The 20,324-nt window shown below is 32.3% G+C and overlaps 2 protein-coding genes across 4 annotated transcripts; one reads left to right on the forward strand and one right to left on the reverse strand.

Annotated features, from left to right (window-relative positions):
• LOC131937571 (protein artemis) lies at positions 1–10,949 on the reverse strand. Of its 3 annotated transcripts, none has more exons than XM_059295106.1 (13): positions 10,835–10,949; positions 9,057–9,173; positions 7,457–7,508; positions 5,796–5,880; positions 5,303–5,362; positions 4,230–4,291; positions 3,789–3,890; positions 3,412–3,625; positions 3,208–3,315; positions 2,559–2,758; positions 2,205–2,289; positions 1,427–1,562; positions 1–1,306 (listed from the first exon to the last, which is right to left on the reverse strand). In XM_059295106.1, exons 2-13 carry the CDS (start codon positions 9,163–9,165, stop codon positions 360–362), a joined length of 2,160 nt encoding a protein of 719 aa, XP_059151089.1. In that variant the 5' UTR covers positions 9,166–9,173; positions 10,835–10,949; the 3' UTR covers positions 1–359. The 3 variants fall into 3 exon arrangements, with proteins under 3 accessions (XP_059151089.1, XP_059151088.1, XP_059151090.1); XM_059295105.1 differs by lacking the exon at positions 10,835–10,949 and adding an exon at positions 10,720–10,834; XM_059295107.1 differs by lacking the exon at positions 10,835–10,949 and adding an exon at positions 6,039–6,260 and having other exon boundaries at positions 9,057–9,140.
• Positions 10,863–19,599, forward strand: LOC131937572 (3-hydroxyacyl-CoA dehydrogenase type-2). The gene is made up of 5 exons (XM_059295108.1): positions 10,863–11,029; positions 15,977–16,141; positions 16,478–16,642; positions 16,957–17,194; positions 19,272–19,599. The coding sequence occupies exons 1-5, from the start codon at positions 11,006–11,008 to the stop codon at positions 19,460–19,462; spliced, it is 783 nt and encodes a 260-aa protein (XP_059151091.1). The 5' UTR covers positions 10,863–11,005; the 3' UTR covers positions 19,463–19,599.
• The last annotated feature ends 725 nt before the right edge of the window (positions 19,600–20,324 follow it).

Genomic DNA, 20,324 nt, shown 5'->3' on the forward strand with positions numbered 1-20,324 from the left:
AATACATGGTCATAAAATAATAAACGAAATGTAAAATAAATGGTTGACAGAAATTTGCTAGCTATTTTTATAAAATTATAAAATGAATAGATTGTGCTATTCTGTATAAATATCTAACTAGGACCACAATTATTTTTTAAGCTGTTGCTGTTTAGTGTATAAGTATACATAAATAATTTTGTTCACTTCATCTAAATGTTTTAATTCAAATAATTTTTTAAAAAAATAATTCTTCACTATGACCACTATTTATAATTATTATCATAAAAATCTACTATCACAGAATTTGACATTGCATATTAAGTATAGCAGCAGTAATACCTTATTCTAGTGGATTAAATATTGTACAAGTGTCTTGGCTATTTCATGTTTGATGTATCATTAGTTGCAGAAGAACTCACAAACAATTCATCTGATATCTTCCTTTTTTTAAATTGTTGATTACTGATTTTACTACTAACGTAAAAACTTGATTCATCTGGCCTATCTATGTTAATGTTTGATTTTTTTGCCTCTGTAATATCATTAGGACTTTTTATAGTTGCTCTCCAAAGTATTGGAGAGTCATGGCTATCAGAATCTTCATTTGAAGAAAGTGAAGAAATGATGATAACTTCCTCATTACAAGGTGTACTTTTAGCTGAAACATGTTCACTGCATTCAGAGTTAGTTTCTGCATCTTGAATATTTTCATTATCCTTAATGAACCTAATATTTTTTACAACAGCTTTTGATTTGCCAAATAACCAAGAATTGTTTTTTATAGAATCTTGAGAATTTGGAATAAAATCTTCCTCATTTTCTTCATCTGCATCACAATCATTTTTATCTGAAATTATCAGCGCACTGTGTACACAATCTTTAGGAGATTTATTATTTAATTCAAACTCAGTTTGCTGTGGAACTGTTGAAAAAGATCTACAATGGGTACCCACTACTCCTTTTTTATTGGTACTTGTCATAGTAATATGAGAATCTGTTTCCAAACCTTGAAGCTTTACAGAACTTGCTTCTGTATTGTACTGTGTTGTAGACATGTTCAAGTTCTCATCATCTGATTCATATTTGATTTCATCCTCAGAATCACCACTGATGTAACATAACATAGAATTTTCTCCTTCACTTCCAATGGAAGTATTGTCTATCAAATCATCACTACACAGTTCTTGGTCATTTCCTGTTTCTTTAGCACATGAAACAGTATTTCCCAATGATTCCTCTAACACAACTGGAGTATTTAGTCGACTTTTATTATTTGTCTGAGCTTCTTTCTCTGGGCTACTAAATACCAATTCATCAGAATTTACTGTGAAAATAAAAAAAAAGTATTTATCCATATTTATGATTATAGAAGTTATGAATAATTTTTTTTAAGACTATTTTTGTTGTTATAAATTATAATACTTGCAACAAATTAATGACTTACAGTTTTCTTTTGCACTGTTAACACGATTTAGTGGAAGCTTTCTGAGAGTGCCTAATGGCTTGTTATAGTCTGCAGTCTCTGACTTCACTCTCCATTTATTCTGGTAGTCCAAGAAGCTTGTTAATCTGGCTTGTACCTTGAGGTAAAAAAATTTAAAATATTTATGAAATTTTAGAATAACATACTTGTGTAGATGCTGTTAAAACACACTATGGAGCAGGTTGTAAAATATTTTTTTTAAACATTTACTAAGATACTTATATTTGATTTTATCCATGTTTAATTAAGTAAAATTAAATGAAAATGGTGGAAAATTATACTTTAAACAAAACATTATTCTTATTGAATGAAGTTTTCATCATTTGAGTAAAATTTTAAAATAGATTCAATTTACTATTTACTACTTTTCTCACACTAAATGTGCTAAACGTTATGTTGATCTTAAGGTCCAAATAAATATTTTTAAAATATATAAGTTTGAATCATGAGCTTTTGTCATTACAACTTTCCTAAGTCTACCAAGCTCTGATGGGTACCTGACTAACAATACCAGATGGACTGTCAGGTTTGAAAGGGTACCTTACTTATCTACTTAGGGTATTGCATTTTTAAAAACTTTATTTGGTCACTTGTTTGTCTGGCTGGGATTTACGTCAGCTATGAGAGCCTTAAACCCTTTGAGCTCATTGCTTTCTCTCTGATCTTAATAGTTACCCATTTTTAGCTTTCTTTACATTCAGAAAATGATAAAGTACAAATGAACAGAAATAAAACTTACGGAATGAAAACTTGTTTCAGACATTGGTAACACATTAGGCACAGCACACTTTGGTAGTAAATAGCTTACCAAATCTCGAATTTCACTGAAACATTTTACCCAAAACTGATGCAGTATAAAATTTCGTTGATGCTAGCCTCATGTTTTGTTTTAAATCAATAACAGTAACATTTAAAATGCAATAGATGTAATTAAGGCACAAAATGTAAAATAAATTGCTTATTGTTTGACATGAATGTTTTATTATTTTACTTTTGATGAATTTTTCTAAGACTAATTGCAAGATATGCTGGTGAAATAGTACAATGTAAGCTAAAACTAAATGAACACTACTTTTCAATGCATGTTGATTACCTATAAGATGAATGCATGGAGTAACAAACACGGTGCAAGCCACGACTAGATGCCGGAGTTACTATGAGATCCTCTGTTCTAGACTTTGTATTATGACTTGTAAACCACATTGTTGATGGCCGGATATTCAACACTTTAAATTTCCCACCATCTGATGGTAAGTGATGGCATGGAAGTGAGGTAGATGATGGAAAACCACTCTATTTTTTTTTTTTAAATAATAAAAAACAATATGATTATGGCTTATCTATTTTGTTGTACAACAAACAAAATGTATCTAGGCATTTTAAAATCTCAGATGTAGTACACTAATATTTCATTTTGAAATGGACAGGCTAAATGTCCAGGATAGCACTTGTGAGGGCCCCACAGAATAGCTCTAGTGAGGGCCCCACAGAATAGCGCTTGTGAGGGCCCCACAGAATAGCACTTGTGAGGGCCCCACAGAATAGCGCTTGTGAGGACCCCACAGAATAGCGCTTGTGAGGGCCCCACAGAATAGCACTTGTGAGGACCCCACAGAATAGCGCTTGTGAAGACCCCACAGAATAGCACTTTAAAATTTACAGACCACCAATTAGTATAAATTATCTAATGTACTTGAACAAATTATAATTTCACATTTTCGAGAATTTCTAAAAACCAGTACCTTAGAAGAACAGGCATGTATTCTTGTCACAGTTGGATCAGATGAAAAAAAGCCTTTTAGTTCAGGAATTTGGTCATATATACTAAGCTTCCATTTTGAAACATGGATCTGTATTATAAAGATAAGCAAATAAGTTTTCACCTTCCCACATAAACACTCAACTTTGAAAGCTTTAAAACGTAATCAACGATGCAGAGGACCAACCTTAGTATCTATTCTCTGAGCAAGTTCCATTAATAAATATTCATGACCATATTTGGCTGGACAAGAAATGTTAACAACATGAAGGTGTGAATGTTGTAGCCAATCAGATGCTAACTTCACAGTTGCTTCCAAACATTCACTCCGACTTGGAATGTGATATGCTTCAGGAACACAAAATGTAGTATCCACATAGACTGTATTAATTTCTTTGATGCTGTATATATATTGAAATCAGTAATAGTTGAACAAACCGAATGTGTTATCTAATGCTAGAATATTTATAAATGAAAACTATTAATAATTTTAAAAAAGCATACTCTTTAAAAATATTTAAAAATAACGTTTGATTTTGAAAAGAAAAATGAAATTAGCTTTACTTATTTCCACATTTAAAGGAATCCATTTTTGCTGCCTGGCCAATTTCCCAGCGAAAATCACCAGTATAAAGAGATGTTCCTTCATTGCCTTCAAATAAAAACCTAAAACAAATTTGTAAACATTGGTATCTGGTTTTCACAAAAAGTGTGCTTAATATTTTAAGAAAAGCCAAGCATTAACTTTAAGCTAAATTATTCATATCCATAGATACATAGTGTTTAGACCTATTAAACTAAAAAATTGCACAATATTGGTGCAAATCTACAAATCTTTATTTTAACTGTAGAGTAAAAAGAAAATTTCCAAGCATTTCCAAGATTTCCTACCATTTTGTGTCAAGCTAAAACTAATAACTAGTGTATGACAACATAAAGTCATAATGACATTGTTTTTAATAATCAATAATTATTACAAATTCTAAATTGCAAGCGGCATCTTACATAACAGACCCAGGACAATGCCCAGCAGATATAAGTGTCACATCCACATTGTGTTCTTCGTCCTGAGAGTACAATTCAAATAGTTACAATCTTTTAAAGAACAAAACATACATTTAATTCATTTTTTGCTTGAAGGTATGTGGAATGCTTTCTTAGCAACATGCACATAATCAAACAATGATTTAATTCATTTTTTGCTTGAAGGAATGTGGAATGCTTTCTTAGCAACATGCACATAAACAAATGGTATAATTTTAATGGTCAATTAATAATCAAAATCACACCTGCTGTGACTAAGTAATATTAAATTTAAACTGCATAAAAATGTAATTGATGAAAGCATGCTAAAAACAAATATAAAATACTGTATTTATTAATGTCTAATAGACTAGTAAATTGCTGATTCTTTTCATAAAATTGTTTGTTATTACTAACTTATTACACAGAGATGAGATACATTTATGTAGACATCTCTAACTGATAAGATTCTAACATATTATTTACTAGCAGTCACCAAGTGACTTATACATAATAAATACAGTATATCAGGAGAAACTGATGCTAATAATGCTGAGATCACAATTCATTAAGTTGAACACAATGCTTCAACTTTAAAAAAAATGTTTCATTTATTCTCTTTTAGTAGATAAAGATGATTTAATAAATTGTGCCTTTATTAATATTTTAGGCATTTTTTGTAATAGCAACAGATGTGATATTAGTATGTATAGCACCAGCGTAGTATATAATCAACAGTAAATAAATAAATAAGAAATTTCACTTCAAAAGCCCTCTTGTGGACTGCTCCTGTTTTTAAAAAAAAAACAAGTAAGAACAAACTTAATGCTATTAAAAGCTACTAAGGTTTATTTCCCTCCTTACATACATTATGTATTTGATTTTTATCGATCTTTTTGCTATATAAATATAACCCTCTTGGACTATCATAAATTTAGTTATCCATTCCCTTTTTCACTAATATGCTCAGAATGAATCCCTTTTTCATAACAATAAATTTAGCATTCAGTTTCTCATTCACTACACTTCTTTTAAAGTTGTAATTTTAATCTTACCTTGTCACCTGATCTTCCTGGAATTTTGATTTGATGCTTCACTCCAACTTCCAATATGTGCTGTAAAATACAGTAGTGATACAAGAGAGATGTGTCAACATTATGAGAGATGTGTCAACATTATGAGAGATGTGTCAACATTATGAGAGATGTGTCAACATTATGAGAGATGTGTCAACATTATGAGAGATGTGTCTATATATATATACTATCTATCTTTTTAAAGTTATTACATACACTTTAAAGTTTTTGTTTTCTTTTAAAAATTTATATTAACTTTGGTGACATGTGACTGTAGTGTAATAATTGTAAGAGATGTGGCAACAATTTTTTTGTAATAGTCCTTTGGTGAATTTTAATTTGATGATAAAACATAAGTGAACTTAGAGCAGTCTGATTCTGGGGAAGCTATATGTCATCAAAGAAAGATTAGTATTTTTATTCATAAAGATGTGCTTTTATTTTGCTTAACATAAAGAATAATGTTACTTACAATAAAATCTTTTAATCCCTTGTATTCCGACTCTGCCAATAGTAACATGCAAGTAATTTCCGAACAATATAATTTAATATCGTTCCTACAATTTGAAAAAAAGAATGAATCTCTATAAATTTTTCAAGCATTTAATTACAAAACTGTAAAAATGTGCATGATCAAAGTATCAAAAGTAGTATGAATGTGCTAGCCAACATAATAGAATCCACCCATCATTCCCTTGGCTTGCTACTTTCTTACATTCATATTTCTCTTCTGCTTTCTTCTTCCGTCCAGGCTGTTGCAGGTCTCCATTCATCTATTCATCCAATCATAGGACTGCATTTTCATCATTTCTCTTTCAGGTCATACACCAACTCCACCTCTATTTTTCTACATGCCTAGGCCTGAACATCCACAGAAGCAAAAGTAAAGTTGTCCAAGTCAATGGATCAAGCAGCTCCCATTTAACATTAGCAGACCCTAAAAGAAGTGGATAGATTCACCTATCTTATAAGAATTGTTGATAAGCAGGGTGGGACAGAAACAGACATAAAAATAAGGATAGAGGACGGACAAGGCAAGAACTGCTTTCAGTCAACTAAAAAATGTTTGGGGTTCTGGAGATTTAACTCTGGGAAGAAAAATCTGGGTCTTCAACAAATTAGTAAAACCTATTTTACTCTATGGAGCTGAGACATGGAGAATAACGGCCACAAAGAAGAAGAAAATACAATCATTTATACCGAGAAAGATTCTTTCAATCCACTGGCCTAACAACATCAGAAATGAGGTACTTCTGACAAACCACTGCCAGGTGTAACAAGACAGGCCTTCACCTGCGATCCACAGGGCAAAAGTGGCTGATCAAGGAAGACCTGGAGATGTGATCTGGAAGAAGACACCAAGAAGATTGGATACACCTGAGGACAGTTGAAGAGACTAGCCCAGGGCAGAGATGCCTGGAAAGCTCTTGTCAGTGGCCTATCTTCCACAAGGGCAACTGGCTAACCTTACCTAACCATGCAAGATATTGTATTCGTTGGTTGTTCACTCTATATTCTTCATGCTCTTCTGTGCTTTTTCTAAGTTTCTTCCCAATAATTTTCATGTCTTTTACAATTTCTCTGTGCCAGCTGTTTTTTGGGTCCTTTATTTTCATCCTTGTGGATTCCATGAAATGTCTTGTCTGGTAATACTAATTGCAGGTTTCCTAAATCAATGGTCTGTCCATCTTCACCAATTTTCAAAATTTCCTACTCCAATGAGATATATCCAGTCCTTTTCAATACTGCTGTGTTAGTACTTTTATAAATAATATTTGCTATAGGCAGCTATTTATAAATGAGTTCTAGTCCCTTATTGTTGAATGCGAACTTCCAGCGCCTTTACAACAAAAATATATTTTGTATGAGTTAAAAAATTTTGGTCCACACCTCTGTACTCACTCTGTACTTTTATTTTACTTTTTGTCTAGTTTACTATCATATGTATTATTAATCTTTTAAAATTTTGTTAGGCATTCCAAAGTCCTGTAGAGTTTCATTGTGATGCTGGTGTGTGCCATTTTTTAACTGACAGAGAGTGGGTGTGACAGGATGTTATATTTTAAACAAAAATAATGACTAGCAAGTATACTGAAAATTTAACCAACATAGAAAATTAGAAAAATTATTTACCTTAACTTCATTCGTTCTATCAACCAAATACTATTTAAGCCAACCATATGATCTGAAAAATAAATACCAAAAATTGAAACACACTATTCTTTCATTTTTTCATTCTTAAGTAAAATTTTGGATGAGATTTCCAAACTTTTCTTTCTTCATTCTAAAGTATAATTTTGGATGAAATTTCCAAACTTTTATTTCTTCATTGTAAAGTATAATTTTGGATGAGATTTCCAAACTTTCATTTCTTCATTGTAAAGTATAATTTTGGATGAGATTTCCAAACTTTCATTTCTTCATTTTAAAGTATAATTTTGGATGAGATTTACAAACTTTTATTTATTCATTCTAAAGTATAATTTTGGATGAGATTTCCACACTTTTCTTTTATTTTTTCATTCTACAGTATAATTTCGGACGAGATTCCAACCAGCTTTTCTATCTGGATTTGCTTCCATTGATAGCCATTGTCTAACTAATAACAAATTATATTGCTTTTAGAGTTTTCTCTCCTATATGGGCTGCTGTCCCCAGCTATCAAGCCTAATCTGCCCTGGGGTTCGAACTCAGGATTTTTGAGTTTAGCAAACATGAGCTTTACCAGCCAGACCATGCTGCTAGCCCCTTACACACTTTTGAATGTAAAAATGAAAAAATGAAAAACACGTTAACAGAGACATGCAAGCAATCTGTCAGCAAAGTGATTGTGCTTGCTTATGTTAGTCCGTTTCTTGTCAGTAAATAAACCCTTAAGGGTCATCCATTTATAACATCCACAAAAATTAAATATTACTCCCCTTGTCCGCTTTCGTGCACCCCCCCCCCCCAACCCCATTGTGGACATCCACAAAAATTTAGTAGATCTTGCAAAACTAAAACTATTTACTATTTCAATAACATGTATTGTGTACCTAATAACTGATATACAGCTTTAGTAGTTTCGATAATCTATATATATATATATAACTCCCTATGTGGGGACCATGTGAGACACCACCAAGATGTAAGCTCAACAGACCATATCTCTTCCACCCCCACCAGTCTGGTGAGCTGTTTACAATCGTAGTGACGGCTATTAGGGGCAGATAATTTAGTTTTTAAACTATTTGAAATTAAGGGGAGGTAATAACATGTTCTGCTTGCTCCTTTCATTTTCATCTGTAAAATGTCGTCACAGACAGCTACTTTCACTGAGACCGGGGGGGGGGGGGGGGGGGGGGGGGGGAGTGAGGGTGTGGATAATTGTCCTTCACTATAGTTTTAAAGCAAAATATTTTCAGTCACTGCATTGGTAGTGTCCAATTCACATAGTATGAAAAATAGGAAATAAAACAACTAAATAGCGGCGTATGCCACGTCGCGGGTCAGCTCGTGTTTATTATTAGGCCTAAATATCAAAAGTAGAATCTAGAGGTGTATTTACTTAACACAAGTAATGTCCTCTTAATTTCACTATTTACATGCAGGACACAAATTTGTGTTTGTTTCAAAATGTTAGTACTTTGTTTGACATAAAGTTCAATCACTAGTGTTTAGTGGACTAATAAATGAAACTATCAATCAATTTTATATAAGATATCTAAAATCCCACAAAGTAAATTGAATTTACCTTTATGACAGTGTGACAGAAAAAATGCTGTGCATTTAAGGTTTTTACCATCAAATCTATCAATAGCTATATTTTTGTACTCTGACATCTGTCCATTGAAGCAGCTCATTCTGCAATCTAAAGATACCATACAAACATACCAATTACTACAATAATAGACACAGACAGTTAATAGTAATACCTATATCTAGAATATATATGGTAATCTATCGCTTTAGGTTCGTAAAATCGGCAGCGGCTAGTAATGTACCAAAAAGTTACCTCATTGTCAAGGCTTTAATAGAAGTATATACTATATTGTGAAATATTTGTGTCAAATATTATAGATAACTGAATAATAAACCAAAATCAATGGCTAAATATATCAATATAGGTTAGAAATTAACTTTAAACAGCAGTGTTTGCTAGAAAGATTTGCTATATATTATATAAACAGCCATTTGTAAAATAGAGTAGCTTCCCCTGAATCTCCCGTTATAAGTTTAACAAAATAAAACTTAAACAAGATGGCTACCATAGTAATTTAGTAAATGAGCATGGTTGCATCTGATGAAAACATCGCTAGTCTTCATTTATTACTGAAAAGTTTTAGTTCAATTGTTTAAAAACAGTTACATAAATGAAACAAGGACACATTTTTGTATTTTTCAAAACATAAATCCTCATCATAATGTGAAATAATTATTAAAATTTAAGGAGTCACCTGTTTTTCACATTACTAGTCACGGCGATTTTAGTAGTGTGATAGATTACCTATATTTAATTTATTTATATTATATGTAAAAATATAATCTCCACCTTCAGTGTGAGCTAGATCTAGATCTTAGATCTAGTTGATAGATTGAAAGATTCTATTTATTCTAGATCTAGACTCGAGATCTAGATTCTATATCTAAATCTAGTTTTAGAGTTAAGGAATAGGGACCTAAGTATTTTTAGATCTAGATCTAGTATTTACTATTTATTTAATGTTTAAGTTCGATCTAGAGTGAGTCTAGTGGTAGTAGATCTAGAGCCTAGCCCTAGAAGTAATCTATCGCGGCTAGAAATGTATGAAAAAGTTACCTCATTGTCAAGGCTTTAATAGAAGTAGATATAGATCTATATTGAATATTGTGATATATTTGTGTCAAACATTATAGATAAATGTCAAATGAATAATAAACCTAAATCAATGGCTAAATATATCAGTATAGGCAAGAAATTAACTTTAAGTTTAAACAGCAGTGTTTGCGAGCAGGATTTGCTATATATAAAAATCGGTCGCCTGTAAGTTAGAGTGGCTTCCCCTGAATCTTGCGCAAAAAAAAATAAAAAATTACTTAAACAAGATGGTAAATGTACTAAATGCCAAATGGGCATGGTTGTATCTGTTGGAAACATCGCTAGTCTTCATTTATTACTGAAAAGGTTTAATTCAATTGTTTAAAAATAGGTACATATATGAAACAAGGAAACATTTTAGTATTTTTCAAAACATAATTCCTCCTCAAATTGTGAAATAATTATTAAAATTTAAGGCGTCAACTGTTTTTCACATTACTAGTCGCGGGCGATTTTACGTACCTAAAACGATAGATTACCGATCTAGATTCTGGTACTAGAATAGTGACTGAGTAGTGACACTAGATCTAATCTAGATTAGATCTAGATTTATACTCACTATATTAAGTTAAGTCTAGATTTTCTAGATTCTAGTGTAGTTTTTGTTCTTTTTTTTTCAAAATATTAATAATTAATAAGTTAAAGCTCAAAATATTAAATTTGCCAATATTTACTTCCGGTGATTGATTGTGAACCCTGAACCAGAGCGAAGGTCAAAAGCTAGGCCCTACACATTTATCACATTTTCAAGCTAAAGAAAACGCCGAGTTCCTTGATTCCTAGATCTAGGTCTAGAGTCTAGAATAGATATCGACTAGATCTAGATCTATATTTTCACAATAAATATGTCGACGATTGGATCCTTAAAAGTATTAACTTTCTTTCGGATGTCTTAAGATAGATATTGTGATATTTAGATAATAATTAATTCGGGTAGGAAAACCTTAGTCGTCCTTAGTGCCTTAGTACCTTATTGAAGTGCCTTGGTTTCCGATGTCCGATGTATGTTCTTAAGAAAATATTATTAAGAGTAGCTTCCCTTTCATTTCTATTCGTATGAATTTTAATAGATCTAGTATGAAAATGTATTTAAATATTCTGCCCTTTAAAAACTGAATTTACTAACAACATCATCAATTTTTTTAGAAATATTGTGAGATGCAACTTGTATTCATGTATTTTGTATAAAATCAACTTTTTGTATAAGTATAGGACCAGTCTACTCTACAGTTTGAGTTTTTTCACTTATTGTTTGGATGTTCCCTAGGCCTATTTACTAGATCTATTTTCATTTCAGGTTTTTCTTAATTAATGGAAGCAACCGAGTAAAGTCCTAAAGGTATTCGAGAGATCCATTCAATATTTTAAAATCATACACGGCTTACTCGGCGTAGTTAAAATTAATATGGTTATAAAATCATGTCTGTTTGGTTAGACATTTTATTGAACACATTGTAAGCGGAAAAATTAAGGAAAACTAGGTCATGTGGTTTAAATTCGCATTGCTATTTAAAAACTTGTTCTGCAAAGTTTTGTAAACACATAAATATCAATCACGGAGTTCCTGTATAGCCAATCAATGTTTGTCTTACGAAAGTGAAACGTCGGATTATAACTTAGGCTTGATGAAAATAAATAGAAATGTAGCCTTAAACTCAACAAATTATTTTCCAGTTCTCTGGTTTTGCAACTTTTATAACATTGATTCTAAAAATATAAAATTTCTGAATTATTTTTAGGCAGGGATATGCGCTTTTTTTTCTTCTATTTTTTACAATTTAAATCTAAAGCCTTTAGAATATGTTTATTATGTTTGGCACATGAAAGTAAGTATCAAACAGCAAAAAAAAGTCCAAATAATTTTGGTTGTCATGGAAACCCAAAAAAACCTCAGCCATTTTGAATTTTTCGGTGCTTTTAAAAATGCTACAGCTTTTTTATTTATGCACCTATAGCAATCAAATTTAAACTGCTTATATTTTAGTATATATTATAACTTTTGTTCAACTAATAGGTACTAGTAAGAATTTTACAAGGTCTAAAAAATTGTACCCTTTGTAGTATTCAAAAGTTTCAAAATTTACATATTAAGTACCAAATACTTTTTTCTATTAAAGCCATCACAATTCCCTCGTGACAAAAGTTTTATTTTTGCATGAAGAACAATTACTGAAAATATGGTGGGCATTGTTTAACAAATAAAATAAACCGGGAGTGATCTCCCCTAAACTTTCTCGAATATTCTTATATAAAATAACAGGGGATGGGAACTCGGGCTATAGACATGATTTTTAATCCATTTTAAATACTTAAAGTTTTAAAAATAGAATAAAATCTCGTAGACAAATTAATTGCACACCAAGTGAACGCGAATAAAAAAAGCGCATAATAGTGCGCAATATTATTAGTACTTTTAAAATTTACATTAGTTTTTTGAGAAATCGGAAGTAGCGTGAATAAGTACTTCCGGTCAACGAAAAATTCTCAAAATTTGACAGAAGGTAGAGAATTAGATCTTTTACTTGCATATCAAATTTCATTTATCTATCTGAAATAGTACTCAAGTTATAGGCTTTTGAAAAATTCAAAGTAGAAAAAGTACCACTTCCGGTTATCCGAAATCGCTCAAAAGTTGATACGGATCTACGATTTTGATAAAATACTTGTATATGAAATTTCATCAACCTAGCTGTAACGGTACTCAAGTTATCGTGTTTACACACGGACACACAGACATACGGACAAGATTGCAAAATTATGTTTTTCCGTATCAGTGAGATGTAAAACGTCGAGATTTGCAAAAATCTCGATTTTTTTTTTTTTGCACGATTACAAGACTTTCTCTATACTTCGTATATACGAGAAAGTAAAAAGTAGTAGGCTTTTTAGAGTTAAAAACCTGCAAACTGAGAAAAACAGCCAAAAGTAACGAAAAGTAGGTCACGAAAATACCATATCTGTGTAAACTGTCAAGCCGATTGTAAGCTTTGGGTGTATCCGAGATGATGGAAATTAAGATAATCAAATAAATGAGAAATCCAGCTTTCCAATGATGCCAAATACAATATGATGACGGATATAAAACTTTTCATAGAGAGCTTGCAAGATTGGGAAAAATTATTTTTTAATTAATAGGGTCATATAAAATGGTAATTTAAACACATAAAAAAATTTTCTCTTTAAAGTTATTATTTTCTTAATAAAAAAATGGACAAAGTATCCAAAAGTGCAAGAAACCCATCATGACGAAAAACAAGAAATTTTGTGATTTTTTTTTTACAGCGCATATCCCCTTAAGTTTTAATTTATATTATTTTCTGCAAAATCTAAAAAAAAAACATATTTTTAATCCATGTCAACAATATGACAGAAGGATTCTTGTCAACTCGTTTACCTCCATTAGTGATTCTATCATAAATTATGAAGGTTTTTTTTTACTTCTCTTTACCTTAATTAAACCCCAACCTCCATCATATTTTTGTTGTCAATGTCCCAAAGTCATCATGTAAAATATTACGTTTTGCACTGCGTTTATCTAAGATCTCTAGCCATAATTTTGACAAAAATAAATGTTTTTATGATTTTTATATATAGAGAGACAAAATGTATTATCCAACAACTTCCCTCGTAAAACATAAAAAAATCAGCCTCTCCACCCCTTAAGTGCATGTTTTCAATATCCCAAGTCAATATCAAACACCCAAAAGAGTGATACGGGGCTGTCCATAAATGATGTCACATATGACTTGCTACGGGATTGAGTAAAGATTTGTGACGTCAACTCAAGCGTCTCCGAAATTTATGACATGTAGGTCAAATGAAAGGAGGTGAAAGGGGGAAAATACCTAGGTCATTGATGGAGAACTTGCTATGTTCAATCAAAATAACGATAAATAACCATTTGTATATGTATACCTTGCTCAAAACGGATGATCATAAATGTTGCAAGCCTGCTAGTTTTAGACGTTTGGCAAAACAGCCTCAACACCTTATCCCTGTCAAAAAGGCTTGCCACCAAATCCCTGCAGACAAATATGCAGCGTCAAATCGGGGGTGTTAGAAATACGGCCATCAGCATGGGGTCCGGCGAACCAAACAGGGCTGCATTAGAGCACCAGTAGGCTGTAGTGCTTTGTAAGATGCTGTAAATAATTCATATTCGCGAAACTAAGCACAAATTTAGTAATGTTCCATCTTTTGAGAACATTTTTTTTTCTTGGACTCAATTTGAAATATCATGTTGACTGTTTGGCCTAATTCACAGCTCTTAATTTTCGAATGTCTGTTTACATTTTGTACTATAAAATTTTTGCTAGCCATTGTTTGTTTGGCCATTACCACGTTAAAACCAAATTGCTTTTGCTTTTTTTAAAAATTGTGTTCAGGCCTAATTACCGAAAATAATAAAAGGTCTTATACATCCACTCTTTTTTAAAGTCTGAAAAAACCAAACACTCACAGTGTTAAAATCGCATTAATTTTAACTACACCATTCATGATTTTTCAAATATTTAATTAATGGGCATCTCGAATACATTAGACTGCCTTGCCTTAGAGACTTTCCTTACTTGGGTCCTTTGCTAGTATAAGTACTTTAGTTAACTGTAGTAGTGCAGTACTTACAGATCAGTAATCTATTGGTATAGGTATGTAAAATCTGCCTAGAGGCAAGGGAGGCGCCACGGGAGGGTGCGATTTTCCTCTATATAGGTATATAAAAATAATAAAAGTGAATTGCAGTGACACCGTTCATCCGATAGGCATGAAACTTTTGGGAGTTCATTATAAAACTCTAGTGAAGGGTTCTGTAAAAACTAATTTTTAATTTCGCAAGGGCGGCGCCACGGGAGGGTGCGATTTTTCTCTATGTACGGTATATAAAAATAAAAGACGATTGCGGGTCGACGCAATTTATCCCGGTGCGATAAAACTTTAGGGAGTTGATGAATACTCCCGAGAATGTTTCTGGGGTCGGAGGGGGGAATAGGGATGGGTGGGCGGGGAAATTTAATTTTGCATGGGCGGCCCCCCTGCAGGATGCGATTTGGCGCCCTGGTCTTTCCCGTGAGCGCTATGGTGACTACGTTCGGTCTAAACAGTATGATAGACAATGGATAGGATGGGGCGTTACAAGCGCTCACTAAATTGAATCAGACGTGTCCTCTGGCGCCCTGCTGGTAGGGTGCGATTAGGCTGCAAATAAAAATGTCTGTTTCGGCCCCCAAAGGCTCACATGGGCAGCTGAGGGCTATGTAATACGTTTTATTTTAATAATAAGAAATTAACCAAGGCTAGATTATTAACTGGGATGTTTCTTTTTGTCCGTAAAAAAATCCAAACAGTTTCGCCACTTTGTGAATGATGCAATTAGCATCTATTTTTAGATAATCCAATCAGAAATTGAGATCGAGCATCTAAGAATAGTAACGCTAACATATTACATCAGTCACATTGATGTTTAAAACACATCAAATAATGTTTTTACCTGTTATATAGCAAATCCTGTCCATTTGTGTCACTTTAGTGAATGACGCAATCTGCATCATTGATAACAGGATGCTATTTGGCATGATGGTGCCTGTTAGTTTTAAGGAGCCAGGGGGCGTACGCTGCACCTAATCGGTAGTGTAATATGTAGATTAAACCCTTCTAAAACATATCGTCGGACTTTCTTCTATTCCCGCGGCAACGTGCAGGGACAGGTACGCTAGTTTTACTTATAAATTGTACGCATGGTGGGAAATAGCTAGTTCTTTTAAAATTGCATTTAAGTTACTTTATCATCATAACAATTTCTTTGTATCAATAATAAATAGAACATTGTTGGCCTTGTCACTGGTGGAGCATCTGGTCTTGGTCGTGCCACAGTTGAGAGATTTATTAGAGAAGGAGCAAAGGTGGTGTTGTGTGACTTGCCTTCATCAAAGGGAGAAGAAGTATCAAAATCTCTAGGAAAAAACTGCATTTTTTCACCAACTGATGTAAGCTTTTTTTAAATAAACCTTAAATCTTTATATTATTCTGTTTGTCAAGTTTTAAATTCAATTCCCACTTTGTATTTACAAAATTGAGGGTGTCATGGTATAGTCTATAATAGTGCTAGATAGCTCACCTAAAAGTCACTGTTAGCAGACTCAGGTTTTTGGGGCATGTCCCTGCGTCCACTTGGCTCTACATTGAGGTAAAATCAACTGGGCTGTATGCAGATCCCCCCACCCCTTAGGATAATGTATATTGGCCATACAAAAAAGAACTATTATACTCTGCTCTAGACACTGTCATTATCTGAATTTACATATGTTTTGTCTTTTATATAGGTCACATCAGAACAAGATGTCACCAAAGCCATAGAACTAGCAAAAAATACATTTGGCAGGCTTGATACAGCAGTTAACTGCGCAGGAATTGGAGTTGCATTCAAGACCTACAATTTTAATAAGAAAAGGGCTCATGAGTTGGCTGATTTTCAAAAAGTTTTAATGGTAATTTTAGCCTTAATAGATTTAATTTCTAAAATAATTGCATGAAATAGTTTTATTTTACAAGGGTTGTTATTTTGTCATGTTTCTGTTTGTTTGGACATTATAAACCTTGGAGTTTTCTTTTTTAATTTTGATCTTGTCAAAGGCAAGAACTGTGTTTTGGGGTTTTATACTTTAGCAGCTTATGTGGATTTAATCCTAAAAAATCAGTAAACTAAAAACGTTATAGCTTTGTCAGACTTAATGGCAATACCAGTGTTTATTAAAAAATATTTTAGCCATTATTAATTTTAAATACTTGTTGGCTAACTCAGGTAAATACTTGCGGAACATTCAATGTGATAAGATTGGCAGTAGGATTGATTGGAGAAAATGAACCAAATAAAGATGGTCAGCGTGGAGTTATAGTGAACACCGCAAGTGTGGCTGCTTTTGATGGTCAGATGGGTCAAGCTGCTTATTCAGCCAGTAAAGCTGCCATTGTTGGAATGACATTACCCATTGCTAGAGATTTAGCTTCTCAGGGGATACGAGTTGTGACTATTGCACCAGGTAAGTTTCATTTTGTTGGTTTCATTTTTTTTCATGCATCATGGGTACATTTACCAAACTTATCCATTCTGGATTGTGAAGAAAATATAATGCAACTTTAAGCATAATAAAGAATGAGTGATCTCCCCTAAAATTTCTCGTATATTACACATTTTTTAAATAGACTAGAATCACATTAAAAAAACAACTGCGTACCTAATGACCGTAAAAAAGTATGTATAATAGAGTTGAAAATTTGTGCTTTATAAGAAAATATTGATTAATTTTCCTAAAGTAAATTTAGCATCTTATTCAGCCAAATTAAATGTCACAATACACTGTCTCTGCCACCCCATAGACATGTCTGAAAGAAACTGGCCCCCGAACTGAAATTTGATAGTTAATGCGGCCCTCGAGCAGAAAAGTTTGGAGACCCCTGTATTAGGCTTAAAGCATAAATAGCAATGTAGCTTAGCTACTATCATGATGGTTATAATTATATGTGGCTCAAATGTTTTTTAAAGCAATAATTCCTAAACACTATTTAAAATAAATAGTAGACCCCTTCTAATTTCAGCTAATCTGGTCTAGATCTGTTTCATTTTTCACCACATGAAATTAACTTTCAGGCTGACTTTTTAAAAAGATTTTTGATACTATGTCCTACTTTAAGAATTTAAGACATAATCATTTAATTGATAAAAAAGAGTGCTGCTGGATCATTTCATTTAAATTAGTTTAACCCTTTGAACCCAAGGTACAGCTTTTCTGTACTTGTCTTAGATCTCTATGCCCCAAGGTACTGATAAAGCGGTATTAGACACCTTACCTCTGATCTACTGCTCGTAAATAAAAATGTGATATTTAAAAAGTACGTTCTATTCAACGGGATCCTGACAAAAGGATTACACGGACAAAAAGCCGACAGGAAAATAGGACGACATTAAAACTGACAGACCATAAAGCCGAAAAATTTTCAATAAAAATTTATGAAAGAAAATATTTACAAATCCAAGTGCACAAAGCTTAATCTGCTCTATAAATTTGGATTGATCTAAAAAAAAAATGGTGCCCCCAGGTGCACTTCATTTGGTTTCTTTCATTTCTCCCCGAAATATGGTGCTGTTGCCAACTACCTGTTTATACCTTATACACTGCGTTTTTAGGATATTTTGTTTGTCTGCCTTTTGTCTAATAGTCTGTTGACCTTATCTCCAGTCGACCTTTTTTTATATCAGCCTTTTGTATGTTGGCCTTTTGTCATTCACCCCTATTCAACTCGATGTAAATTATTAATGTAATAAATTAATTGTGTTGTTATATTCGTAGTCTTCAATTTTTAACGAGTCTGTTGGGTGTACAATTACCTCAGGGACACTAGAATTTTTAGGGTTAGGAGTTAAGGGTTTATGTTGAAAAAAATTGATTTCCTCTTTTCTTAAATTGTAAAAATAAATTTAAAAATTGTTTATAAGGGAAATATTTGTAATTAGAAAGGACTGTTATTTTAAAGTATTAATAATCTTCTTTTATTTAAGATATTTGCTATATTCAAATATTAAAAAGTACAATAATGTCAAGAGACATCTTTTATTGCAATAAAACAGTCTTGACTCGGAAATAAATATATTTTATTCATGGTCTGGTCACATCCCTGATTTCTAGATTGTTCACGGCCTAAGGAACAGATTAACATGAGTGTCTGCACTAAGCATAAATGTAGCCATAAAAATATAGATTTTGTAATTTTAAAAATGTCCTGAAATTTGTGTTTAGTTTAACTCCTGCACTCTTTTTATGCATGGCTAGAACTCTGCTGCCTGCGTCAACATTGCAGATTGTGTTGTTTTTTTTTTTGTTAAACCTGTTTCTTTCTAAAAAAATTTGCTCAGCTAGCTCATCAAGTACATGAAAACCTGAAATAACTGCTAAAATTCCATTTATAACATTGCTTTTTAAATTGCAAGTTTGTTGTTGAATTCAGAACCCCCCTTTCCCCCCTCCCAAGGACATTTAGGGACAACCCTTTCTCTGATACTAAATATATTAATAAAAACAGTAATGTGATAGTTATCGGGGATTTTTTTGTTTGTTTCAGGTCTGTTTGACACACCACTCTTATCCATGCTACCTGATAAGGTTAGAAAATTTTTAGCAAGTACTATACCATTTCCAGCCCGACTTGGTAATCCAGATGAGTATGCACATATGGTTCAGAGTGCAATTGAAAATCCTCTACTGAATGGTGAGGTTATTAGATTGGATGGAGCATTGAGAATGATGCCTTAAGAACAATTAATATCTTGCATGTTACAGTAGAGTACACATTGTTATTCATTTTGGCATACAATTGGTTCATTTTAAAGAGATGTGCGTTTGGTGCCTAAAGATGCATTTCTTGAAATAAAACATTTTTAAAAAATCAATGGTTTATTGTTGCTTGTTTTTGTAGAGGCAAAAATTATCAAAACAAAAATATTTCTTACATAATAAGCTTTATTTTATACATTTAGTAGAGTAAATCATGCATTGAATAGAATTTATGGTGATATAACAAAAACAAAAGATTTTTCACACACAATCTTTGACTACCCAGCTGAACTAATGCACATAGCAGGCTACACTGCATTGATTGAATTGAAATGGGGGATAGTATGTATAAATATAAGATATGGAAACGAAGATAACATGACTAAGATAATGCTTTGTTAGTGCAAGTAATTTTTTTTTTGCTTACTTTTGCATGTCAAAGTTCAACCATCAGCATTCATTGGTTAAAATCTCACCTGTCCTTTATTAATACAAAACATGAGGTACTAAGGCCAATATAATACAAATACTGATTTAATTACTGTACTAAATATAAATATGTACCGTACACATGAATATGCATAAACTTTTCAAAATGATAATCCAAGAAACTAAACTGTATACGATAGCCATTCATAACAAAAACAATCACAGTAAGTAAATTCTTTAAAATGTTACCAGATGAGAATTTTTACACTTTCTAAATATTGAATTTTAAGAAAGTAAAATAATTTTGTATGATTCTTATTTCTGTAGCAATATTTTTTTTTAAATTTTAATACTGACTAAATGCAGTTTAGTAAACAGCTGACGACCAAATGTTAAATATATTTGTAAGTGT

Source organism: Physella acuta, unplaced genomic scaffold (genome assembly GCF_028476545.2).
Source record: "Physella acuta isolate Inbredline_101_S28 unplaced genomic scaffold, ASM2847654v3 ptg000213l, whole genome shotgun sequence".
Taxonomy (NCBI): domain Eukaryota; kingdom Metazoa; phylum Mollusca; class Gastropoda; family Physidae; genus Physella; species Physella acuta.